This window comes from Etheostoma cragini, chromosome 6, assembly GCF_013103735.1.
Source record: "Etheostoma cragini isolate CJK2018 chromosome 6, CSU_Ecrag_1.0, whole genome shotgun sequence".
Classification (NCBI taxonomy): Eukaryota; Metazoa; Chordata; class Actinopteri; order Perciformes; family Percidae; genus Etheostoma; species Etheostoma cragini.
The window spans coordinates 12,581,819-12,609,483 of record NC_048412.1 but is presented as its reverse complement, the minus strand read 5'-3'; the positions used below and the strand labels follow the sequence as shown (position 1 = coordinate 12,609,483).

Below are 27,665 nucleotides of genomic sequence, written 5' to 3'. Positions count from 1 at the left end.
ATCTATCTATCTATCTATCTATCTATCTATCTATCTATTTATTTATTGATAGATAGATATATAATTTGATATTTATTAAAATTATTTTTCACAATAAGGCAAAAAAAACACTAATTCAAATATAAGATCATCATAAAATGTAATACAAATCTAAAAAAAACTTCAATTTCAAGAGTCCTTCTATCCCACCCTGCTTTGCTGAGCATCATATTGGACTGTACAGTATGTGTAAGCTTACTTCCCAAAGAGTATGACATGTCATTGATTAGATACATGGAAGAAAACAAAAGGGCCCTTACTACCTAATTGGAGCCCAAGTCAGAGTGTAGCAGGGCCACACACACACACACACACACACACACTGTTTCCTCAGTAACCGGCAGTCATGGCAGAGGCCACATTGACTGGCTACTCTACTGTGAGAGGGAGACGCGCACAAGTCTCTTTCACACGGAGTGTTTGTGTATTGCTGAATTATTTAAATTCAACCAAAGACTCATTCTCATTATTATCATCTTGCTATGGTGTAAACTGTTTTACTTGCAAGGCTCAGTTCTCTGGAATGTCTGCCTGTTTACGCTCATGGCACAGGAGGAGTTCGGTTGTCATACCCACGCCTTGAGCAATGCTAACGTCGGCAGACACATTTCTATCCCTTGAAAGAAAATGTGGAACTCTATTCAAATGGAAATGGGGGTATTCCAATAATCTCACAAAATATTACTGTAATGTAAATTAGAGTTTAATCTTTGAGTTTAAACTGAAACCAACTCTACTCTTGTCAACATGGGCTACAACTCTACAGTAACTTGCTACTGAAAAACGTTTGCCAGCACTAAATCCCACTTTTGTAACCCTTTGGCTGTGTGGCCTCCTTGTGGCACTATAGCATCTATCAGCCACACCCTATAGACCAACAAGCAGTCCTAGTTAGGGTGAGATGGGCAGATGGATTGACTGATGGATAGGATGACTAAACAAGCCAATGAAGGAATGAATGAGAATTCTGGTGTTGTATTACAGAAAGGTCTTTTATGGCATGTAGTAGCCACACCCTCTGCAATAACAAGCATGCACAGTGAAAGAGGAAAGGATGAATGAATGGATAAAGGGAAAACATTGAGGTCATAATGGGCTCAACGGGGCTGACATTAAATTATGTATCGGTGAAAGTTGCAATTTGCCATGTAGAATAGTTTAATTCACTGCCACGCTGAATCTCTCCGTATTACAGTTTGTCTCTGCTTTGTCCTCCTCTTACATAGCAGTCAAAAGCCCAGTCAGCTAATTCTGGTCTTTTAGAAGAGCTGGACAGATGCGGATTGTCTGAAAACCAGTTCTTAGACAAACTGTTTATAATCACACAGCGACTGAGACTAAAAACTTCAGCGGCTCTTTCTCAGGTTTAGCTAGAGTAGAGACGAGATATTTTGTCACTGATGCATGCTGGAACAGTGTGGTAGCTTAGTGAAAGAGGCACGGGAGATTTAACACAAAACACATTTTGCAACATTGACACCAAATATGTATGGAACTTGTTTTAATTTTAGGGATCCAAAAAAACACTTTATCCACTCAACATTGCTTCACACATGTTCCTGTGGAATGTAAACATTAGTAATTCAGAACATATGCTCCAACCTTTGGGCCCATCTTTCCCCACTTCGGCTCAGCCTGAGATAAACAGTTCACAGACGGTGGAAAAAAACAACAATATATGACATTGAGTCTGAAATACAGCTCACATTTTACAGTAGTCCTTGTGCACACATTTTCACAAATCTGTTGTTTTTACTCCCATAACTTTTCCTCAGCTGTATCACATTACCATTCAATAATATTTTTAAACAATTTGAAAGTTTGTCTCAATTTTCACATGTCCTTCTGTTCTGTAAGGAGTTCCTGTTAAGAGGATTGCATGCCGCCCCAATCATCATGAGTGTGTGTAGTAGGCCAAATCAGCAGCCGAGCAAAAGACAAGTTTTTGTGTCTGTGTGTGTGTGTGTGTTACCAATATGAGTATGAATGGCTGTGAATGAGTGACAGCTGTGTGTGTGTGTGTGTGTGTGCGTGTGTGTGTGTGTGTGTGTGTGTGTGTCTGTGCGCCTGTGTCTGTGTCTCTGCATGAAGCAAAGACTGTGCTGACAGCAGAATGGCTCGCTCTGTTGGAGGGGATTCACACTTCACATTAGATCATCACACCAAACTGTCTCAAAAGCACACACACAGACACACACACACACACACACACACACACACACACACACACACACACACAGTGCTTCAACCCCACAGAGAAACCGACTAGTCATACTGAGCAGCCAGACAATAGCTCTGTCAATCAACGTCAAGTCCCTACTTGGCTGTCCAGCCTGAGGCCTTCCAGTTGACAGCTAGTTAACCTGTTTGAAGAAAACTGGCCCAAGCACATTGACAAGTAGTAGAGAGAGTGGGGTCAGTGAGTGCTTGTTACAGATTGTTCAATTTAGAAAGTTCAGCCATATTTTTTTCTTTCCAGCAGCAAAGTCACTCTCACTTTTATATGAATAACTTGACAATTGTATACTTTACTTTAATGCAATTACCAAACCGCTTCAGTTTTAGCCCAGCTAGCTCATGTAAATACAATTTTTTTTTTGTTTTTTGTGTCTTTCAGGTGGGACCAAGGAAATTGGATCAGCGTTGACCAGGATGTGTATGAGACATCGCAGCATAGAGGCTAAACTCAAACAGTTTTCTACGTAAGCAACATTACACTTAGTGCATTTGTGTGCTGTTTTACTTTGGCTTGTCTTTATCTTTCCTCAACCACAATACTATTGAAGTTTACAAACATACAGGATCTGATACAAAATATCTCTTCTGCAATTCCGGTGGATGATCGGCTAGAATGTAAGAAGGGTTGGGTGGGAGATGTGATTTAATTGGGGTTACTTTGTGAATAAGCCCCATCTGTGTGGTTTTATTAAGCTAAAAGAGGAATATTCCTATAATCTAAACACTAAAACCCTGCCACCTGCTTATAATGTGATTTTTCCAGTGTTCTAATTGGGTTGAAAAAAATATATTTTTTGCACTGTTTCTTACATAAGTTACTCACAATTTGTGTACTTTGACCCAAACTTTTTCTATAACAGTGCAACTCCAATAAAGTGGTCTGCATTCAATTTTTATCTGAGCGTATCCTCCATGTCTTGACATTTTGTGTGCGTGGGTGTGAATGCCTCTTGTCATGGAATGCTGGGAAAGAGACGATTGTCTGGCAAGACAAGCATCTATAATGTTTCAGTGTAGTCACACACACACACACACACACACACACACACACACACACACACACACACACACACACACACACACACACACACACACTCCCTCTCCCTTAGTCTCACAAACACACACACCCTACACAGACAAGGGGTTCTTTAATTTTGGGTGGCATTTCAGTGGAGATTCCACTTGGATCTCCATAGCAGGGGCTGTACATGGGGGGCTGTGGTCACTACCCACCCACTGTTACACACACACTTTTGGAGAAATGTCTGCAAGAGGGTGAAGTCTAATTTTAGTTTCATGCAGTAAGCCTGCAGCTGCCTACCTCTCACACTTACAACTTCTTCAACACACTCACAACTACATCTCAAATACAAGACGCACACAGTTGGGTAATGATTGACAGACAAGACTGCACAAGCTTCTTACTTCCTCCTGTGACACAGTCAGACACAAGCAGACTTTTTCTTCTCCCAGTCTCTGTTTTTCTCACAATTCTCTCTGCCGATTAATGATTGCCAGACATGACCGTAGTTTAAAGACAGAAAGGCAAACCAGACCTAATGATTTTTATGTCTGACCGCCTGCTACTTCATGATCAGGTGACAGATAACCTGACAAACCCCCGGCAGAGCAGGTCTGGTATTTAACATTTTATAAATAGGTTTTTGGGCTCTATTACTGGTCAATAAGTACATATCATTTATGAAAATTGTAAACACACACAGTTAGTATCCATCCATCCAGTAACTATCTTGGTGTTTTGCAGGGCCTTCCTGGAGGGTCTGATCAGCCCTCTACAAGAACAAATGGAGGAGTGGAAAAGAGGAGTCAATACTTTGGACAAGGACCATGCCAAAGGTAGGACAAAGAAATGTAATCACATACAAGAAAAGATCACAACATGCAGATCCAGAAATCACTTTGACATAAGGATACATCTTGCAAAATCTTAAAGCAATGCAAATTGCCAATAATTAATACAGTTTTTCTCTGATGTACTGTGAAGCTCAAGTTGACATTCAGGTTTTCATATCATTAATGTTTCTTCTTCTGTGCCACAGAATATTAGGAAGTGTATGAACATGTTTACTTTAACACTTAGTTTTCACACAGTTAGTTTACTTTTTTACCTTGTCCATCTGAACCAGAGTATAAAAGAGCCCGGCAGGAAATAAAGAAGAAGTCTTCGGACACACTGAAACTTCAGAAGAAAGCAAAGAAAGGTAAAAAAAAAATATATATATATATTTAAAGGTTGGGTGAATTAAAAAAATAACCCTGCTACATGCAGTTTATGAAATAGTGATGGAGACACATCTTGTACTAAATCATGTTCCTGCAGAAGTCAAATTTTACCCTAGAGTATGAAAACCAGAAGAATGTCACACTACACAGTGTACACTAGCTTATTATCTTTATTGTGCATGCATATAATTTAGCTAAGTACAGGGATCACACACTTAACAACTTGGGGCATTGTCTGCTAAGCTCAGTGAAATACTGTATATCCATTTCAAGTGTCCATCAGATAATTAGTTCAAATTCAGTTCTTAGAAGGCAAACAAGTAAAATTATTTAGTTATCTTCTACTAGTATGCAACCTTATCAGGAAGCATTAAACCTGATTTTTTTTTTTTACACCCTTCTTGGTAAAGGATTAGTTATATATATATATATATATATATATATATATATATATATATATATATATATATATATATATATATATATATATATATATATATATATATATATATATATATTCTCCATATATGCCATCACAAGCCAGAGTAAAGAATGTGGTTTTCATTGACCTCTATGAGAATCTTGCAATCATTCGTTTTTTGGACATTGGGATAGAAGAAGAAATACCAGCAACTCATGTACTGGTGATTCACTCAAAATGCTAACATTTGTTTAATTTGATCTCTACTGTAAGCACCTGGGCTTTGGGAGTATTTTTTAGTTTAGTTTGATTCATGCTATACTGGATTAAAGATTTCTATCAACATTCAGGACTAGTAGAAAAAGTCTGGTTATGGAAATCATGAAAGGGTTCAGTTGTAGAAACAACTACCACCTTGTGTTTCACATAAGAAAATGTCCAAATTGTATATATGACGTTTTCCTTAGACAGTAGTGATGTGTGTAGAAGGAGTTTGTTCTTACTGATTAGATGTGTGCAGATCTAGTGAGGCTAAACATTACCTTACTTGGTAAACACTCTCTGAGAGGGTACGGGCTTTTCCCCTCTGCCTTTCTCTTGGCTCAGGTTCTACGAGCACATTCACCTACAGTACCTAGAGACAAATACCATACACAAAAAAGGAATTAGATGTTTGGGGATGTTGGTAGTTTCAGGTTTGAATCAGTGAACAGATTTTCAGGCAAAAATACAACACAATTGTAATACAAAAAAAGGTAAATGGTTATTCTTACTCTTACTATGCATTAGATTTAACTTTGGCATATAACTGATGCTGCACATAGTGATCATTACTAATACCACTTTTTAAAGGTACCGTCACAAAATTTAAAATATGTTTTTTTTCTCTTAGGTGTAGTGGTATTTATCAGTCTAGATTGTTTCTGTTGTAGCTGCCCAGGGTGAGATATTGTCCGTAGAGATTTCCTTTTTCTCTTTAATTTAATGAAAGTAGATGGCCCTCGGCTTGTGGTGCTCAGAGCGCCAAAAAACACATTTTAAAAACTCAACAGCAGTGTCTTTTTCAACAAATCATGACCCTGTTAGTCAAGATAATCCACAGACCTGGTTGGGAGCAGGTTCATGTAGGAACTGCTTTATTTCTACCAAACAGCTGCCAACCGTATTGTAAAAAGAAGAATATTCATCTTGTGAAGATTATTTTAAGGCTAAGCAATACTGCTAGCTCCCCTGAGCTAGTTAACGCTACAACTCAACCAAGGGGGAAGGCCCCTACATGTTTACATCTCACAATGTCACGAGCGCCAGCCTCTCTATGTCCATGAATAGTCTTCTTTCTGCACGGTGATAAGGTTAGCGCGTGTAGTTTAGTAGAAAGAAAATAGTACCTAAATGAAACTTCTCAAAACCACGTCTGTGGATTATCTGGAGTAACTGGCACATGATCTTTGGAAAGAGACATTGCTGTTGAGTTTTTCAAATGTATTCTTTTAGTGCTTGGAGCACCACAAGCCAAGTGCCATGTAGTGCCATTCCATTTGAGAGAAGGCAGACATCTGTACAGCTGATATCTCCAACACTGGGCAACTTGCACCAATCTACATTGATAAATACAAATAGAAGTACAGGTAAAAGAATTAAATAGTATATTTGATTTGGGGATGAACTGTCCCTTTTAAGACTGGTGTCCTTCCCCTACAGCCGTTTGCATGCCTTTGATTATCATTCAACACTGTTGGCATAAGCTCACGACAGACCATACTTGTCAGCACTGGGATTGTTGTCACGTTGCTCCCCTTTTTGTTTTATATTACAAAGCATGTCCAGTAAAATGTTGTTGTTTTAAAAGGCGTTGTCTTGATGTATTTGAGTTCACTGACCGATGGACCAACGTCCCAGTGAGGAAGGAAGCAGTAATCCTAATTCAATTTTGTGTCATCTGTCGTTAGTAATAATGTGCTAACATATCAGCTTACATTTGGTATCAGACGATGCATCGTCATCTTTAGAAAACAAAACCTGCTTGTATTTGGCATTTTTTTGGAGCTGACAATGTGGCAATTAATTTAAACTGCCAAAATCAATCACTTTATCGTGGTATTTGACCTTTCAAAAGGTTTAATGTCTTTGAGAAAGTCATATCTGTAAAGCTCAGCTTGTCTTTCTCTTGTACAATATACTAAGGCATATACAGTAAATGCTTAAAACATGTCATCCAGATGTACAAGACTGCACGTTAAGGTGATGCATTGGTGTTAAAAGCTTGCACTCTTTCAGTTGACTTGCATCTTTTTCCTCTCCCTGTGCCCATGTGGTTCTGATACCATCCTTCTCCTTACGCTGCACTGCAGCTGATAATCTAGGTAAGTCAGTTTGTGGAATAGACACACTGTGCAGGTTGTTGCTTACGCTGTAATGCTTAACCAAGCATTTTGGTTGCATTGTGAAGAAGCCACCGTCAATGCAAAGATTGAATATGTTTGGCTGGTGCTACTGTGAATATTGGCATGCTCAATTTTCCAGCACAGATATGGCAACTATTGTTGATGTTGCAACTTCATATTGGCACATGAGGATACTGCATGTAGTTGCCTTACTTCAGGGTACAGAAATCCAGGATCTATCCTTTTTACTGTTGCCTAAACCTCCTCTCCTTTGTTTTCTTATTGCTCCTGGGGCCCCTGACTCACAACTGCTGTGTGCTGTTCTGGGTCAGAGGCCTCGTGTTGTTGAGCACCTGGAGTAATGTAGTGTTTTTGAAAAGGAAATTGAACAAGAAACAGAGGGGTGCTCCTTTACTGAACCTTTGCTCTGACCCAATTGAGAGTTGAAATAGAAAAAAAAATGTCTTTATTGAACCATTATCACAGTGATAGTAAAAACCAGCTGTGGTCGGAAGAGGAAAGAGAGGAAAGCAGGTGGGGTAGGGGCCTAAGTAGTCTCCAAATTGTCCAGTGGGTGGCTTTACTGGTCCAGTTCTGTAATGCTACATTATTGTCTACAAATGACCTTTTTTAAAATTGTACCTGTACTGTGTTTCACACTTCTATCACTTCGGCGAGCCACCTACTGACAAGACCAATAAAAGAAAGTGTTGCCAGAACAAACTTTTTTGTAAAGTTGTAATGCTTTGCGTATATATATATATATATATATACATATATATATATATATATATATAGGGAGGAAATCAAAAGTGATTATTGTCCTTGTTTCCTATAAATTGGAAATAATTTCATCTTGTTCGGCAACCATCTTTCCTTCACTTAACCTAAATGCCCCTCTTTAACCCAAAAAGTGTGTAAACTCTGTGACCCCTGTACCACAGAAATTCACAAAAACATTTAATTCAAGGGCTACTAGTTTTAGTCACGCTACTTAAAGGAAGAGCTGTCCATTTACACACAGAAATAACACCTCATCTGTCTGCTTATGCTGGCGAGTGTATATTTGATGTTTTGATACGTGTCTTGTGAGAGTGTTTTTCTGACCTCAGACCCCAGCCTTGCTAAGTAACAGCCTGTGACTGCAACCTAATGTAATCATCGGCCATGTGAAAGCTGAAAAAGCTAATCTCATTTCAGTGTGTGTGCACAGTATCTACATGTGTGCAGACTGTGCAGACCCCCGCCACTATTTGAGTTTGGTAAAAAAAAACAAAAAAAAGTAAGCCTGTACAATATGAGTTAGATTTATGAGACTTCTGCTTGATTTATTGTTTTCAACCTAAAACGTTCTGATAAATAATACATTGTACAACACAGAAAATCTAATAAAAGGGGCCGACCGGAGAGGTCAGTTGGTAGAGCAGGCGCCCATATATAGAGGTTTACTCCTCAACGCAGCGGGCTCAGGTTCGACTCTGGCCAGCGGCTCTTTGCTGCATGTCATTCCCTCTCTCTCCCCTTTCATGTCTTCAGCTGTCCCGTCAAAATAAAGGCCGAAAATGTCCAAAAGAAAATGAAATCTAACAAATGATGAATCACAAAATCATCTACTGAACATGTGCTGTACAGTATTTTGAGTGCACCATTTCAGAACTTCTTTTCTCTTCCGTGTGTTGGTTCAATTAACAGACGTACCCACCGGACATCTACAGTATATCATCGCTTAGTCATCCTTCAGTCTACATTACTTGTCACAAGCACTAATTGTCCTTTGTTTACAGTGCAGTCAGTGTCCATTGACCTTTAATGAACCTCAGTGTTTGTCTGTGGTTGAAGAAAAGGAGGAAGTAGCAATTAGGATCTTGTAATTCACATAGTTGCACAAGCACAGATGCAGAAGTTATGGCGAAGAGACGTGGAATGTGTACAGTTCAGCACTAATAACCCCTCTGCTTACCACCAGTTGACATCCTATGTTTGTTTGTGCTCAACCCCCTCCCTACAATTCTGTCTTTTACATCAACACTGATGTCTGCCTCAAGCTGATTGAATAATAACAATGACATTTGGTTGAATATTATACATATTTTTCAGTCTGTGTGGTTAGTTGAAAGTAGTTTATAATATTCACTCCTCATGGTCAGTTTCCACATGAGCTAGTATCACTAGTGTATGCAGGTTGGGAATTAATGGCCTTGTGATTCACTTTTAAACTCAAATAGTAGTCAGTCAGCCACCATCAAATCTGTTTACTTGCTTTATTTAAGCTTTTTCATTTTATTGAATGAGTGAAGGGACAAGGGGCTTTTTGGTGGGTCAACTTTTAACAGAAGTACACAAGGAAGTAATTATGACACTGATTGTGATAATGTGAAGCACAACGCAAGATACTCATGGACGCTACCAAAACAGCAACAAGGAAATTATTTGGCTTTTCATCTGTCTCAGACAAAGTGCCTCAACTTACAGTAGTGTTTTTCCAAACCCACTGTGGTTATGTTGAGTATACAGTCTGCCAAGATTTGAACTTGTGGGAGAAAACCAGAATACAACATGCTTCCTTGCTGACTTGATTTGAGAGGCCACTTTTCTACAGGATGTTGAGGCCAACTAATATCCTGGTCCTACCAGACTCTCATACTTTTCATTTGTACAGAGTCTGGCCCCTCTCCATTGACAAGTGTTAACTTCCTTCCGGGTTCACTGTTCAAGTTTAAAACTATTTGCGGATATTATTCTACGGAGCGAGCTGAGAAAATCCAACTTTTCCCGAACCCTTTGGGGGAGGAGGGCAACAACATCATGGCCACCGACAAAACTCAGCAAAGATTGTTCTTGTTCAGGCTTACGCTTCTGGATATTCGGCAGCGTTGCCGTAACGGACCGCGTGGCTTCGCTAGGATACTTCTCCGCCACCATTAGTAAGGAACTCACCGAAGGTTACCAAACCTCAACGTCGTCATTGTCGGCCACTCCTTCTGTTCGCTGATTGGACTGCAAAATATTTGGTTTCAGAAAACCCACGGATAAGCCGCAAACCGAGACGGAGTACTGAAGGAAAATGAAAATTGAGCAGAAGTATGTATTAGGGTGGAGTCAGACTAGCCAACTAAGGCCTTAAATTTAAACTGTTGTTTATTTATCTTAAACGGAGTTAATGAAAACATGGCTGTGATGTGAGAGAAATATTTCTTACGTAACTTACAGTATATCTCTGAGCATTACTGGGGGGGTAAACAATAAGGAGTTTGGTCTTGCAGTGGAAACCAGACCAATGACTGAGGCCTGTCTGGCCCTCTTAGACTCAGTCATATTTCCAGTGCTCCACAAAACCTTACAATGTAACTGTATTGTTGTCTGCTCAAAAATGACGTTTGGATTGAAATGCAATTTCGATTTTCTACAGTCCATCTTCTCCATTGTGGTTCTCTATAGTGTAATATAGGAGGAACTGCCATAAACACACACGTTACTCACATTCCTCTCGGTTTTACAGTCACCAAACCAAGCTGGGTATATGGATTTCCTCCATATGGAAACTAAGTTTGTCAACAACCATCAAGGGTCAAGGACTCCCTACACAGGACTCATAATTGTGGTGTTAGTATACTTGAAAAATTGCCGTAAAGCTTCAAATGTTAGTCCTTTACAAATTTACCATGTCATCAAAATGTTAACCAAAACGTAGTACAATAACTGTTGGTAGTTTGGTTGAAACTTTTAGGCAGCTACATTAGACTAAATCTTGCCTAGAATTGAAAAAAACATTCCAATGTCATATCAGCATTCTTCTCACTTTGGGTACAAACATTGTCTTCAATCCACAACAATGTATGGTGAGGCGTTATACTTGACCTTCACCCTATATCAGCATTCACGCTGCACTTGATTGTTTAAAATATTTAGTCAGTAATGCCAGCTGTTGTGCATAATGAGAGCAAGTGTTTCTATCCGGTGCTTTTCCTGTCTGTCTCTGTGTGTGTGTGTGTGTGTGTGTGGGGGGGGGGTGACTGGCGGAGAGATAAAGCAGTGGAAACAGAGCTCCCCACGCGCTGGATCATACATAGTGTATATACTGCACTGACACATCAGAAAGGAAAGAGCATGCATCCTTATGTTTTACATTTGAGATGAATATGATTTGCCTGTGTAACTCTAGCCGTATTTTTTTACAAGTAATTTGCATTATTTAGGGCCATGTATAATGCCATGTTTGTTATCTTTTCCCTGACACAAGAACAGACAGACAGACCACAGAGTTGTTCACCTTGGTTTTAACCTTTTGATGTATACAAGTTGTGTGTGTGTGTGTGTGTGTGTGTGTGTGTGTGTGTGTGTGTGTGTGTGTGTGTGTGTGTGTGTTTCAAGTGGTTAAATAATGCCTTTGAGGCCCACTGCATGTCAGCCAGGGCAGTCGCCAGCCTTCTTGCCCCCTTAGAGAGCTCTAGTGGGCTTGTTTTGGCTTCAGGGTATCGTCGCTTATAATTGCACACTCACCAACACAAATGCATGTAATGCAGCATAACACAGTGGTGAACAGAAGGATCGACTTGGGACTATTAATGCCCGAAGACATTCTTGGAATTACATATGCATATTCAAACAGCATACTACAACAACAACATCTTACCTTGTGTAAGCAGATGCTCTCTCTCTCTTAACCCTGTCAATAAACTCTGGAAATAGGTGTTTGAAGAGCAACAGCTATCTCTGCATAATGGATTGAAGTCCAAGTAGATAACCTTTTCGCCACCTCGAAACAACTGACAGGAAACACTTCTGGGACAAGAGTGGCCCTTCATGCTGAGATTATAGCCAAATAGTAGTATTCAAATACTAGCACTGAAGATTACAATGTTCACGATAAAAAGATTAACATGTAGAGCAGTAGTAAAAACACCAAATGTTCTTTCATTGCTATGTGATCTTGTTGTTTGTGATTATCCATGCATGTAACAGTAACTCTATTCTTCTTAGTGTTTGTGTTGTGGAGGAAGATAATGGGGGAATATTTTCCATCAGGTTTAATGGTAAAATGTAGCACAGTACCTTGATTTTTAAACATCGTGAAGTAGTAAATAGAGTCATAGTCATGTGTTTTTCTTGTGAGTTGGCAACGTTATTATACCTTAAGTGATGTGTATATTCTTTGTGTGTTCTAAGGTCGTGGTGATATCCAACCCCAGTTGGACAGTGCCATGCAGGATGTTAGTGATAAATACATTCTGCTGGAAGAGACCGAGAAACAGGCCCTGAGGAAGGCTCTTATAGAGGACAGACAGAGGTTCTGCTGTTTCGTAGCCATGCTGCGGCCTGTAGTGGTGAGTACAGCGGGAGAGAAGGAGAAATTAGACTTCAGGAAGCACTCGGAGAACAACAGAAAGTCAACTCACTCCACAGTCTCTTTTATTTTTCTTTTAATCTCAAAGACTGGAAAAACGCGTTTTCATACCCTCTACTTCGTCACACTTCTAATACATGAATACTCTTTCTCCAGGCCATCATTAAAGAGCTTTTTTATACTACCGCTGCTAATTTAAGGAGGACTATTTTCGATGTTGTTTAAACTGTGTATGAGAGTTAATTCTACAACTTTCTCTCTCTTGCTCTCTCTGCCATTAATTCTTCAGGATGAGGAGATTTCTATGTTGGGAGAGGTCACCCATCTCCAGACTATCTCTGATGACCTTAAAGCCCTGACCTCTGACCCACACACACTGCCCGCTGCTAGTGAACAGGTGAAGAAAATTATCAAAGATGCAACAGTCTGCTTAAGCAACCACCTTTCATCTCACTGTCAAAATACATACCAATTTGGTCCTGTGGGACTTATTTTTCTTCTGTTCTGTTGAAGAAACAAAGCTTTGTTTAGTGTCATTCCTCTTCACTGATCAAGATGACTAATATTTTCCTCTCTCTCAGGTGATCTTGGACCTTAAGGGCTCAGACTACAATTGGTCATATCAAACGCCACCCTCATCCCCCAGCACCACTATGTCCAGGAAGTCTAGCATGTGCAGGTAGGTTGCGACAGCAGACTCCCAGGCATAAATAAGTGAAAGAGAGACTTTGTTTTTAAAGTACACATTTATCTTCTGTAACTTGAAACACTTTTTGTACTCCCAGTGTGCTTGAAAATAATGTCCAGTTATTTAGTTCACTCATTTCCATGAACTGAGGATTGAGGAGGTGAAAACTGTATACAGTGTCTATATTTATAGTCAAGTAAGAGATTATATTATTGCAGGACATAATGGTTATCGACAACGCTTACATCAGTGTAATGCAGTAGGGAACAAGAACACGGAGAAAAGCTTTCGTGTTGCCCAATCTATTTCTGCCACCCAGTGGTCAATATGGAGTAGTTTGCAAATTCTTAGTTCTTTTGTTTCTCTGCTTCATCTCCTATTTGCTAGTGATAATTGTACATTAGTTCACTTTACTGCAAAATGCAGTTTAAGTGGACCTTCTTTTTCAAAGTAAATGTAGGGAACTTTAAAACAACTTTTAACCAAACGGTACACATTTTGTAGCTGTTCAGACTTCTGTTTTCTACCATCTGTCCTCCCTGCTTTTTGTGCATCTCCCAATGATTTTTCCTGAACTGTTGTGGTTTAAAGAATGAAATGTGGTCCCTGGGTTGTGAATTGCTTTGCATTTGCCCTGTTAAAATCTTGTAACTACACTGTTATTTTGAGGTTTGTGGGTTTTCTGTAATTGTCGTGATGAGAATGTTTGAAGGACTTCCAGTCTCTGAAACCATTTAAACCCACTATAGAGGAGCAGTTTAATGGTTTCATTCCAGAACAAGCTAGTTTTTTTTTTCTTGCTTTGCAATTTATAATTGTCACTATTTTTTTACTACTAGAAGCTTAAACTAGGTATAGGTTTTGCCTTGGTTTTGTGCATTTTATTAATTTTGCACATGATTTGGTACATTTTGTATGTATTTCTCATAGTACCGGTTTTGCAAGATGCCATTTTTATGTCCTCTTCAGACATTCAGATTATTGCTTTCAAGTCTCAATTCACATAGTAATTAGACCCAGTGTTTATGCTGTTATTCACTTTTCATTAGTGTTTTGTGTGAATATTCCCATAGGCAAGAAATCCTGTGATTTTCCTGCCTGTAATTATTGTCATTTTGATTTCAAGCCTTTTAAGTTGGTTTGTTTTGACTGGATTTGGCCTCAGTCACTGCCTGCTGCATCTTGGTGTGCTGTGTTAATACTTTCCCACCCTGTCTCTCCCCAATCCCCTGCCTTCATTCACTCCCCTTTATCTCTTTCTTATCCAACCTTCCTTCTTCAATCCATGTCTTTGGGTGCACTTGATTCTCTTTACCTCGCCTGTCACTGCCAAACTTCTCCTTCCTCTGGTCCTCCCCTCATCCATCACTCCTTCCCCTTTCACAGTAGTCTGAACAGCGTTAACAGTAGTGACTCCAGGGGATCCAGTGGCTCTCACTCTCATTCTCCTTCCTCCTCTTCTTCCTCCTCTTCTTCACACCACCTCTTCCACCACCATCACCCCTGCCATCGGTACCGTAGCTCCACACTACCCCAGCAGGCCCCAGCCCGGCTCTCTAGCATCTCGTCCCATGACTCGGGCTTCATTTCTTCATCCCACGACCAATACACATCGTCCAAATCTTCCCCGCCCATGGCTGCTGAGACAAAGGTAAGAAAAGCCCTCCACTACACAGGCTTAACAATAATAGGTATGTACATATGGTTGAGACAAGACAATAAAACCACATATACTCTATGATTTATAAATTATTGTAGTCAGAGACAGAGAAAAATCCTCAGACCAGCAATCCACACAAGTCTTTTCTCGCACATCTCCCCAGCCACTATGAGAGGCAGTTAGCTGGCAGCCGTAAGTGTACGGGATCATGGTGAAGTCATTTCAATGCTATTATTATTATGACATAAATGCTCAGGAAATTAGTCTGCCTTCATTCTAGCCCAGGGCAAAACCGGTCAACCCCATCCTGCTATAAAGAGTCGACCACTGTGGCAGACTGTGGTTTGGCTTGATCATACTGTGTGTTGTATTTTCATTAAATGTATCACAGTAAAATGACATATCACAGTGTCAACAGCATACTTTACAGAAACTAAGATTGTGTCTCTGTCAGCGTGTCTAATCCTGACAGTTTTATCCAACCATCTAACACAAGGTTTCAGATCATATTTACTGTAATAGTCCATGGGATTATCTGCTTGGGTCTTGTGGTTTGAGATCAACCATGAGAAGCGGCTGCATTAGCTGACATTTTGGTAGAAACGCCAGCAACCAGAGTTCCCCATGTCCAAAACACATTGGTATAGTTAGACTCCAAGATTTTATGATGCAGTGAAGGTGGTTTGGCCAGACCTGACCCATTTACAGTATCGTCCTAGGAATCAGCCCTCTTGTTGCCTCATTCTTGGTCTAGTAACAGTAGTTGATGTTTGAAGGAGAGCAGTCTTATGGCTAAACAGGGCTTACAGGGGCTCACTCTTTAACCAAGGGTTAAAAAGGCCAGGCCATGGCCCACTTAATGTGGATCTTTTTAAGATCCATCTATTTTCAAAACCCACTTCTATGGATTGTGATGTTCTGTAGCCCAACTTCTAATCCCCTTCTGGAGGGCAGCATGCAAAAAGGTTATTTCCCTGAGTAAGTATCACAATATTAATGTTAATAAAATAACCAGGGCTCATAGATTCCTTCTTAAATGTCATGCGTCACACATGTTGACTTTGTGAGGATACTTCCTAAAAAAGAGGAACTTTGCCTGTGCTTTCCTTAATCAAACTTCAACATTGCTGATGTCCATGCAAGTAACGCTGGTATGACTCCCAGTGCACCTTTGCTACAGCCTCTATACTTGGCTGTACTCCTCACTAACTGCTGAGAACTGTGGAAAAGTTCCCTGTGCTCTCTAACAAACTGCCTCCATCTGTTTACCTGCTGACGTGTCTGGCTTTGCAATTCTTGCCCCCCCCCCCATTTCCCCTTCTCTCTACCTCTGGTTTCATCCCACTGCCTGCTTGTTGCTGCCCTCGCTGTCCCAGCCTTGTCCCAGTTCCAGGTCCTCTGACGTATCAGAGACTGGGCAGCTCCACAGTGACTGCAGCTCCCCCTCTCCTCTACCTGCTGCTAGTGCTCCTCAGCACACTACTGACAAGGTGAAACACACTCATCCACCAAGACCACCATCTGTGTTGTACCAGCAATACACCCACCGCAGCTTCCTCATACGCAACTTCAAACTGTGCTGTACATGGCATCCACCTTTGTTTATCACAGTAATGTTAAAGGAACCTCCAAATTCCCTGGCATGTGCATCCGTTCCTCTAGTTTCCATTCAGTTCAGCATTTTTTCTGTGTTGATGTGATCAATATGAATTCCTTATTATTTTTGTGTTCCTTTGATGATGTCTCCCATCTTTTCAATTATTTACCCCATTGTGTGTTTGTTCTATTTTCGCCGGTTTCTGTTATCATCCCTCCTCCCACTGACGCGCACGCATCCAGTTGTCCAATGGTTTTGACCACTACAGTCCAGCCATTTCCCCCTACATGCATAGCAACGGGGGGAGTTTGGGCTCAGGGTCAGACACTGCATTTCCCTTCTTCCCTCCTTCCTCCTCATCCTACACCGCCTCGTCCTGCCCCATTCGTTCATGGTCACGTCCTGCCTCAGCCTTGCTGCCAGACCAACCTCACAACTGCTCGTTGGGCTCCCCCATGGTGCCCTCATCACGAGTCCCCAGCTGGAAGGTTTGTTCATCCCCTCGGTCTCGATGATCACTTTATTCCCGTTCTCTTTGTTAAACGGTTTGTTCCACATGCAAGCCTTGTTCATTGTTTACTGTTGTTGTTGCTGTTGTTGTTTACCAGTTTGCTTGTTGCATACTTTCAATCTGCAGCTGAAAATAGGGCGGGAAGGAACATCAGAGAAAAGTATTACTAATCAACAATGACGTGTCTTTCTTGTACAGGACTGGGCTAAGCCAGGCCCTTATGACCAGCCCATGGTCAACACACTGAGGAGGAAGAAAGACAAGGGGACCCCAGCTGTAGTGGACTGTAATGGTAGTGTGAGTAATAATGGCAGACCATCGTCAGGCCCAGCCTCAATGGCGACCTTGGCACCAGCTTCGGCTGCACTACAAACATCGGCATCAGTGGAGGAGAAGAACAGAACTGTGGGTGTGCCTTTTAAGGTCTGTTTTACTCTCTGTCTCATACACACACAGCCTGCCTTCATTTAGCCAATTAAAAAAAGAAAGAAAGAAGTTCCATATGATTTCAGACGTATTTTTGTCTCTGTGCCTAAAAATTTAGAAAATTTACTGCAGCAGGTGGCAAATTGCTACAAAATCAAAATTGTTCAGAGATAGTTAATTCTGTAAATACTGGACAAAGCACACTAACATAGGTCAGTTTACATTTAATGCCATCTGTTTAGCTGAAGTTTCAGGCAAACTCAGATTGAACTTCCAGCTAGCCGATGTTTTTGCAATCATGGCATTTAGACCACATGATTGAGCCTCCTACCACTAATGTTCCCATTTACTGACTTACATGATCAGTACCTAATGTTTCTAATGACTTTAATGAATTGTGTCTGGCTGTATACCAAATGTTTTTTTTCATTGGGTGATTGCTCCAGGCTGGTGATATTGAGGCCCATGAGGAACTGGCTCTGGCCTTATCCAGAGGTCTGGAGCTGGACACCCAGAGGTCCAGTAGAGACTCCATCCAATGTTCCAGTGGCTACAGCACGCAGACCAACACACCCTGCTGCTCTGAAGACACAATTCCTTCACAAGGTAGCACTTGAACATAACATAATGCAATGGTTGCCAATTTTCAATGAAGTACACTGCTCAACTCTTTGTCTTTTATTCTCTCTATTTTAAAATATACACTATATCATTGTGTCAGCTCATTCTTAACCTCTTTATTTGTTCTTTTTAGTATCAGACTATGACTATTTCTCAATGGCCGGAGATCAGGAGCCTGAACAGCAGCACTCTGACTTTGACAAGTCCTCCACCATCCCCAGAAACAGTGACATCAGTCAGTCCTACCGACTCATGTTCCAGAGCAAACGGCCGGCCTCCACAGCCGGCCTGCCCAGCACACAGACTCCCTACCATGGACAGGGAGCCTACCCTGCAGGGCCCTATCCCCCCACACCTATCCACACTGGGGCTTATCCTCCTACCTCTACAGGTACTGACAACATTGATATTTGTCACAGTTGGATGCATACACTTAGATATTTCCATTTTTACTGAGTTGAAGTTGTTTGTTTTTAAGGTGTCATGTTCGTTTATGTCAATAACTTCCTTTACTTCATCAGAAGAAGAATTCTACTATACTATGTGCTTTTTTATGTCCTTCATTATACCGTCATTCTTGTTAATAAATCACAAAGGCTGCCGTATAATATACTGAGATGATCTTTATTTTTGGCTTAAATTGGCATTTGTGTTCTACCATTGCAGGCTCATGTTCAGGTCAGGGATATTATTCTGGATCCAGCCCCCATAATGCCCCTGGCTCCTATTCTACAGGCCACGGTCCAATTATTGTTACCCCTGGGGTTGCCACAATCCGTCGCACTCCTTCAAAACCTTCTGCCCGCCGGTCCGGCTCAGTTGTTGGCACAGGCCCCATCCCTATTCGTACGCCTGTCATCCCGGTAAAAATCCCTACGGTGCCCGATATGTCTGGAGCAGTTAATGGGAGCAGGGGTGCAGAGGAGATGGTTAGAGGAAGAGGAGAAGAAAGCCCAGATTCTCCAACAGGAGGGAAGGATGTTGGCAGGCTGCCTGTGATGTCCTGGAGTGGTCAGGCTACAACTAATCCGCCCACTGTACCCCTGCTTAACCAGCAGCACCTTCACTGTGATATAGGGCAGGGAGGAGGCGCAGAGGAGGCAGGAGAAGAGTTAGAAGGCAACATGCTGGTGGCCATCCGCAAGGGGGTCAAGCTGAAAAGAACCCTCACCAACGACCGCTCCGCGCCGCGCATCGCTTGTCGACATGACACATGTGACGACATGTGAGCTTCTGTAACAGAAGTGAGGCTCTCCCTTCATTGTGTTTGTCAACAAGGTCAAAGGCTTTAGAAAAAAATGTCGCTGAAAGAAATGAGATGTACAGAATCAAAAGGCGCCTTAAGCTAGTATGAGAAATGATGGACACCATGTAGCGTTTCTCATTCTGTATATTTTCACCTGTGAGAATCCCTCACTGCAGAAGCCATCTATAATGATTCAATGTAGAAAATATAAAGACTTTAGACTAAAGCTATTGTTCAGTTTCAAATTTTCTGATTTGGCTTATGATGCCTCAGAAACAGTGTAAAGCCAGGTTTGTTGAAATATTGGTTCGGACCTAAAGTGGATCACAGGACCACATTTAGTAGATGTTTGTGTAAGTTGAGTAACTAACAAGCCTTTACAGGTACAAGGATACAACCTAAGAAATTAGGTCCTCGCATAAAGGTTTTTGGCCTAAGTACTAAAATGTTTTTGTAAATCCGAGCCAACAGATGTGTAAACATGAGGATATTTTTCTTGATAAATAACAAAAGAAGAAAAGAGTAGCATTACACCACAGTTTGTTTATCTGGTGGTATTCTTGAAGCAGAGTGTTGGACAAGGACGATGTGCCTGCCTCTTCTCAGTGTAAAAAGACAACAATTATAAAATGTGTATAAAAGTATAGTGTGTGTAAACTCTTATTAAATAGGTAGTGCATTGTACCAGCGTGGGACAGGTGAGCATTCTAACTGCCTAGTGACTTGGCAGAAGGACCACAATAGCCAATGCAAGTACTTCACAGCATCAAGTGCAATATGCAGTCGCACTGGAAAGCAATGGCTTCAGTAGTTGATTTTCCATTGCACCATATGGCATCTTCTGAATTGCATTAACTGGTGACTTGGAGGGACGCCCTGATGGCTGCAGGAAGGTGCTATGTTTTCAATGCTGCCATCCCCTCACAGTTCAAATACATAAATATGTGAGGTGTCCACAGAGTCAACACGGGCTGGGCTAGACCAATACAGAGAGCTCCTCAAAAAGCAAATGAACTGGCTTTGTTTTGCATCCGGAGTTTCATCCAAGTCCAAGTCGTAGGAGACAACAATGTGACTAAAGTGTCACATGGCTGATGCTGTGACATTAACAGACACTACAAGTTTCAGTTGTTAGTATTTACATGACCTGTAAATAATTTTGCACGTGTCTGTTGCTGAGGAGTGTGTTGGTGCTTCTCGCTCTCTGTATTTCCATTTTCCTTCTTTATGTGCCACAATCACAAAGTTTTACATCTTTAATATAATTTATAATAATCCTCAAATACCATTACTTGTATGTGAATTGGTTTAATTTTTCATAATTTTTTCCCAGTATGAATTCGTCATTTAATCTGCAATATCTACATGCTGACCTTTGTAGAACTCCTCAGTGATTTGTGTTCATTTCAATTATATATTAGCCCCTTCTTTTTCGTAGCATTTTTTAGCCTTACTGCGACCTGCTGTGCATCCATTACGCATAACGTTACTAATACATGTCAAAGTACAGATGTGCCATGTCAAAACTCAACGTTAAATCAAGCTTATATATATTATTAAACATACTTTAGAAGTTATTGAAGACATTGATCTTTTAAGTATTATTAATTGTGACTGGTAAGGCCACCATCTTGGTCTAGTTGTTATGTCTGGTTGCTGTTATATTGAACTCTGTTGTCTTCTTTGAAAAGCATGTAGCGTGCATGCTCATGTCCTTTATGATTAATTAGGCTTTTACATCTGTCATCTCCAATTCTGTGTTTTTTTTTCTTTTGCAGTAGTAATTAAGGCGGCAAGTTCAGTACGTACATACTTTGTTGCCCTAAAAATTACATAAATCCGTTGTATAATTTAAGAAATATGTCACCATAGGTGCAATTTAAAATGCTCCGTTCATATCTGGACAATAAGATGTTTTGGAGCTATAAGAATGCAGCGTTTTAAGACTATAGGCTGAAACTGATAGTATCCCTGAGTCATAGTCTGTAATTTAATTTACATTTCTGTTCAAGCACTGTGAGGCCATGGCTATTACAAGTTGTATGGAACTGTAAGTGTTATTTAGCTATACAGGTTAGTCCAAGAACTCACACATTTTAATTTATATTATTCTATTCTCAGTCTTTTTTTTTCTTTTCTCAACCTATTTTGATACGTATATAAAATAGAGTAATATAGTTGTTTCCTCTATCCATGCATGTACCATCTGATGATGTGTTGTTTCATCAGTGAAACGTTCATGACCGTCCTGCTACGATTCATTCAAGTCCCATATTTCACACATGTATGATTGCACTGCATTTTAATAATGGCATAAATGCTGGCTGGTTTAGAAGTGAACAAAGGCTACAACAAAGTGTGTTCCTCTGACTTCCAGGGACCAATAGAAGTCACCAGAAGTTTTGGTTTTACATTGAAGAGGCTTTCATCAGTATTATGGGTTCAGATTTTGGGAAGAAATGTGTTATAAGAGCCGAGTGCAGACAGTCAGAACGGGTTTGCCTGACTCATCACCATGGCGACATGCAAACTTTAAACTATTCCCTGGGGGTGATTCAAATTTAAGCATTTGTGCCCCAGTTATTTACAACTGAATACAGGTCAAATGTTATTGAACAATATATTTTCAAGTTAGGGTCGAACAAATGGCACGCTGCCCACAATGTCTGGCCTTTCCTAGCCTAATCGGACCTGACTTTTCCAAAGACAGTTTAGTGGGAGAATTTAGTTATTTCAGTTTTTTTAGACAAGATTCTTATAAATGTTATGTAATAGAAAGGTATAATGCAAAGAATGAATGCAAAAAAGCAAATATATTATCTCTGTGCCTGAATTAAACCCATAGTGTGGGTTATGGACCACAAAGCCCTTTCATACAAAATATCCCTGGACTGTTTGATTTGAACAGAGCAAACATAATATTACTGCTTGGATGTTTCTTAAAACCCAGCATTCAGTTATTAAAATTGCTGGTGATGTTAATTTTTGTTTTGTTGGTTTTTTGGCCTTCAACCTGTCTAAAACCTATATTATCAACCTGTAATTTCCATTTTTAAAATGCTAGCATAAATATATATTATATCAGAGTTGCCAAATGCCAGTATATCCTATGAATAATAAGTTTCTAGTTTGTGAGGGGTTGAAAGCACAGTTGAACCTGGTTTCTAGTTTAGTTTTTAGCACCGAGGAGAGTTGACCTCTCTGTCTGTCCCTGTACAGTTCAACATGCTACGATGCAGTTTGTTTCAGGAAGTAAAGGCTTGTTATTTTTGTGTAATGACAGCTTTAGCAATATAATAAAAATATAAATTTTGATTTGGCTCACTGACTTCTTGAATGTGTTGTTGTTGTATCAACAGGTTTAAAGACCACCTCCCTAATACTTTATTTGTTTAACTTTTACATTCATTTACTGAACTTTTAGGTAAATGGATGACAAAACAATCTCACTTCAGTGTCCCTTTAGGAGCTTTATACCGTTTTACACAGACGTCATCGGCTTTTGCATTAGCTCTGTTGCAATTTACGTTAAAACTTTTGGAGCACCTCTAGGACTTAAGCTAAGCTTTACAGTTAAGTCTTGACCTTAAAACAGCAACTAGTAAAAAACAATCAGGTAAATGTTTTTTGCACATTGATCTCTTGTGTTTTAACTGCATGAGCTGTGTCCATTTTAAAGAATTTACACAAATCCAGTTTGAAAAGTGGCCATACTGTGGGATAGTGGGTGGGAAATGTCATGTACAGGTTCAGAGTAACTCAAGGATAACAGATTTAACAGATTCAACAGAATCTTCACTACCTTCGGTTAGGATGTAAACTGATGATGATGATGATGATGATGATGTGCTTGGGTTTATCCACCAGGGGGCGAGCCCGGAGCGTCTTTTAACACCCTAAACCTGATTTGCAGCTTCTACTGGGGTAATGCATCGCTCCTTTCATCCCTGTAAACACTCTTCTAATCAATACATGTACAGCCAAAACAGTGAAAATGCCACTTCCACACAGAGGGGCTTGAAATAAATCATGCATTACAAAGTTGTAGATTGGAAGGGTGCTTCCTACTTTTCCCTAAAGTAGGTGGATTCCTCCTCGACACAAATAACTTCCACATGGTGTCATACGTTCTTAGGGTGTGGACTATAATCTGGCTGAATAGCTCAAGTGTACCCACGCATAATAGCAGAGGGAGGGATGAGCACACACCCAACAGATACACACTCCTTTTACTAAACCTGCAAGAAATAACCGCCTGTCTTTGACAAATACTTTTTTCATACAAGAGGCCTATACTACTACTGTATGAAGATATTATTTTTCAAAACCATTTCTATAAGGTCATCATTTATACAGGACATAGTATTTTTCGGTATGGTAGACGTAGCCTCCTGTCGTAGCCTATAACATCGTCCCTATGCACTCTGCCTCTATCTATGTACTGAATGAACGTAAGCTACGTCTGGCGGTGTCGTCACTGTTACGTACGGAGGAAAGCAACGCTGCTATTGGAAAGTATTTTCGGGCTGCTGGCCGCTGACGTGCCCTCCATCCCATCCGCCTCACATCATCCTGTCAAGCAGAGGTTATACCAGCCGAGGTTACGCCCGCAAATATGTAATTTACGTATACTAAAGCCAGTTCGGTGTTTGAGGTTGCACGCGGCTATCTATAACATCTCCCTGCCTGTAAATAAGTCACGTGCGCGCCGGAGCAGCTTCTGTATTTTCAAGGTTTCTTCGGTTGTTGGACGGGACAGCTCGAGTGAGGTGGGTCCGATAAGACAAGTTGCCGTTGGATTTTTGGACCGCTGTCGTATATTTTCCTACTTTTTGTTTTACAAGAGGCGCGTAAAATTGGCTTAAATTCTTAAATAATGTGGAATTGTTATTGTCAGGTCCGTTTTGTGCCCTTAAATAACCCCAGATGCCTCTACACTGAGGATGGTATCATGCGACCGTTGCGGCGATTATTTGCAGCATTACCCTTCTATAAAGTGGCATGTTATGTTTTAGAGGTGTACGGACTCAAAGTGCTAACCAAGGCCTGTTGTATGTCCTCTGCTGTTCTCCATCAGGTTCCCCGCGTATTGCTCTACCTCCATTCCTGCGATGCTGCCCTGCCTGCGGAGAGTGCTGCGGCCCGCCCTCTCTTTGAGAGCCGGGGCTGGGTTGGCCACAGCAGGACGCAACCACCAAACGCCCGCCACAGCCCGGTTCGCCTCAGATCCTCCTCTCTCCATGCTGGTGCAGCGGTGTAACCTGGGCACACATCCGCTGAATGAGCTCGTGGAGCCCCTCGACTCTCCCCGGGGAGCCAAGGAGTTTATTTACACTCTCCATCCGTCTGAGCGTACCTGTCTGCTGCGAGAACTGCACAAGTTCGAGTCCATAGCCATAGCTCAAGGTAGGTGATGTGCTACTGTAGCCTACAGCTACAACTATTTTCATAGGAAGTGCCACACAGCTGAAAAATCAAGGGCAACACAGTTTGGCCATCCTTTGGAAATTTTGAGCCATGCAATAAATGAATAGTCTTTAATGTATAACATAGGAAATCTTAGACTTTATCAGAAAATACTTCATTAAAATCATTTAGGCCTATGATTGATGATAATGGTATTTATTCATAAAATGCAGAATGTACTTCATAGTTAGATCTTTTAATCACCACTGAATACCACATATAATGGCAAGCACTGTTGGGTTAGATAACCACGTATCAGTGTAATTGTAGCTGACATAAGCTACAGCATCAGGAAACAGGCTGTAAAAGGACGGAGTAGCCTGCATTGTGGTTAAAAGTAGGCTAGTGTAATGTCGGTAACATCACAGCTTTGATTTTAATCTCCAGATGCCTAATGGAAGTCTAAAAAAATTTGCAGTTGGAAGACTGATGAAAGCCTAGTTTCTCTAAAATATCATGCCGTAGTTCCACGGAGGGCAGCTTATCCCTGACCTCCCTGAGAGAAAAGAGAATCTATGGCCAGGGATTAGGACTGCATGATTAATCGCTATAAAATCGCGATCTCGATTCACACTGTTCACGATAAAATATTTAAATAACTGATTTAACGAGCCAACTGCATCACACACGCTACTACTATCTTCTGTGAGTGTTAAACATAGACTGTATAAAATAGGTTTTAAAGTGCTCCCAAGCGCTGCAGTGCTCCCTCTTCTCTTCACTTAAACCTCTTGTGGTGATAGGAAATGGGCTATATAGTTGCCAAAAAAAAAATCTTTGTTTGGTGCTGCCAATTTGCTTTGTTTTGTCATGGTTCATGTGTGCAATAAATGTTACACTACGTAAAAAAAAAAAAATCACAACAGAGAATTGTGGTATCAATTCTAAGCTAATAAAAAATCTTGATTCACATTTTTCTCCAAATCGTGCAGACCTAGCAGGGATCAGTACAGTGTATCACCATTAACTACTGTAACTCTTATTTCCACAAGAATCCTGTAGGGTACAGTATTTCAGTAGGGAGTATACTACAGTATCCCTCAGTACCTACGCCTACAGTTGTGGCTTTCAGACAGAGTAAAAGAAGGAACTGCGTTGACCAATACAGAGACAGAAGAGAATAGAGGGACGGACTGAGGGAAGGCGTGAACGATTGCAATGAGCTTTATTTTCACTTTATTCCTGGAGCCTTGCACTGATGGTTTTCAGTGGAGCCTTTTTTTACTGTTGTGTCTCATGATAAGCAAGTGATTTGTGGGACACCCTCAGGGTATAGCTTCACATATCTCTGACCTCTGAAGGTTTTAAGGCAGTGAAATCCCTAAAGTCTCTCAATTTCTCTTATTTGTGATTAAATGCTCTTATTTTGTGTAGCCTACTCCCTGCTGCACTCAGTGAACTGTATGCCAGGCTCCTTTAAACCATGTTGCATCAGATAGCTGAATGTTGAACCTGGATGCATTGGTTGCTATGAATAGTGTCATGTGTGTACAGTTTCTTTGCAGTGTACAGTATGTGAGTCCCAGAATAACAATTAGCAATTACATGTGCAAATCCCAGCCCAGACTGTGATAGGTAAAAGCATGTCTACTGACATTGTGACTTGAAAAGTTTCATATGTTTGATTAGTTTATAATTTAAGATTTCAGTTGTTCTGCTTCTTCCGTTTTTACCTCGTCAGAGATGGTTTTTAAGAAGGAAAAACACAAACAAATGTTGCATTCTTTTTTTCTGTGAGTGTCATCATTTTCTCTATACGCTCCTGAATCAACATAACTGGGAAGGGTAGCATTCTGCTTTCATCTACAGTATGGGGGATGGAGGGTATTGATTCTTTACATGATGGATTGGGTCATAGCAGTCAGCCACTGCTGTCCATGTATGCTAAAACAGGCCAGGGATGCCTCTGCTGTCTGCCAGCAGCTTAGATGGCAGAAAAATGGTGATTACAGAGATGGGAGTGATGACTGTGAAGACAATGGCAATAATTGTTAATCTTAACAGTGTCAGTTCACATCTTTTAGTTATAGGTATTGCCAAATACGATTAGACCCTGTTCAAGTCCAACTAAATAGTTCCTCTCATTGCACAGATTATAATTACTTGTTTGAAAGGAAAAATATACAGAACTCAGTTGGAAAGACCTCTCCTTGCCTCATTCCCACTCTGTATCCAGTCTCTGGAGAACTGGCAGAAAGAATTGTGGGAGGCTGGCCGTTTCGCCCCATTACGAGGTGTTCCAATAAGATTCCCCATGCTCGGCGCTCCTAATAGTACACCATTATTTTCCTTTCCAATGTGGCTGATTGCATCCTGACCACATGCTGCCAGACTTCCCTGTGCAATTTCAACACTGAACAAACTGAGCTAAATCCCCCATGATCCTCATGGTGGAGGGTTTTATATCACACACTGGGGCTGCAAAAAACAAGGTGTCACACTCATTTTGGATCACTGTAACATGTTCAAGTTGCACTTAGTGACTATAAAACCGTAATATTAAACATTTTAGAATATTGTAAGCGTTTGGGCAAAAATGCTTACATGGTGATGTTACTTAATATCAGATAAGTGTGGCATGAAAATGGAGAGATGTTGTACCATGTTGATCCAGATTTAGAACCTCGATACCCTTGAAATGCACTAGAGGGTTATAAAAAGATTGACATCGCTGGCTTAATTCACAACGTCATATTTTTGACGATTCAAAAACCACCACAACTTTGCAACGATGAGAGAATAATGTGGCTAGCTTACTGAGGTAACTGTATGCGGACGAC

The 27,665-nt window shown here is 40.7% G+C and overlaps 2 protein-coding genes and 1 long non-coding RNA gene across 12 annotated transcripts in view; 2 read left to right on the top strand and 1 right to left on the bottom strand.

Moving 5' to 3' along the window:
• LOC117945756 overlaps positions 1–13,969 on the bottom strand; it is a 14,817-nt gene extending 848 nt beyond the window's left edge. The window contains exons 1-2 of the long non-coding RNA XR_004656887.1: positions 13,854–13,969; positions 3,728–3,740 (exon numbers count right to left, since the gene is read on the bottom strand). This is a non-coding gene — a long non-coding RNA (uncharacterized LOC117945756). The remainder of the gene's footprint in view (positions 1–3,727; positions 3,741–13,853) is intronic.
• Positions 1–22,734, top strand: part of LOC117945720 (protein MTSS 1-like) — a 52,852-nt gene extending 30,118 nt beyond the window's left edge. Inside the window, exons 4-17 of one of the 10 annotated variants that reach the window (XM_034873396.1) lie at positions 2,657–2,741; positions 4,043–4,134; positions 4,425–4,499; positions 7,294–7,305; positions 12,493–12,650; positions 12,960–13,067; positions 13,252–13,349; positions 14,745–15,009; positions 16,395–16,508; positions 16,858–17,103; positions 17,325–17,549; positions 17,999–18,158; positions 18,307–18,564; positions 18,840–22,734. In XM_034873396.1, the coding sequence (XP_034729287.1) occupies positions 2,657–2,741; positions 4,043–4,134; positions 4,425–4,499; positions 7,294–7,305; positions 12,493–12,650; positions 12,960–13,067; positions 13,252–13,349; positions 14,745–15,009; positions 16,395–16,508; positions 16,858–17,103; positions 17,325–17,549; positions 17,999–18,158; positions 18,307–18,564; positions 18,840–19,402 (2,459 nt within the window). In that variant the 3' untranslated portion in view covers positions 19,403–22,734. The remainder of the gene's footprint in view (positions 1–2,656; positions 2,742–4,042; positions 4,135–4,424; positions 4,500–7,293; positions 7,306–12,492; positions 12,651–12,959; positions 13,068–13,251; positions 13,350–14,744; positions 15,010–16,394; positions 16,509–16,857; positions 17,104–17,324; positions 17,550–17,998; positions 18,159–18,306; positions 18,565–18,839) is intronic. The other 9 variants (XM_034873399.1, XM_034873401.1, XM_034873400.1 and 6 more) reach the window with 9 other exon arrangements.
• Positions 22,735–23,910: 1,176 nt separating this feature from the next.
• The window catches only part of LOC117945744 (transmembrane protein 65-like), a 31,259-nt gene continuing 27,504 nt past the window's right edge, over positions 23,911–27,665 (top strand). The window contains exons 1-2 of the mRNA XM_034873442.1: positions 23,911–24,188; positions 24,497–24,825. Coding sequence (XP_034729333.1) covers positions 24,531–24,825 — 295 coding nt within the window. The 5' untranslated portion in view covers positions 23,911–24,188; positions 24,497–24,530. The remainder of the gene's footprint in view (positions 24,189–24,496; positions 24,826–27,665) is intronic.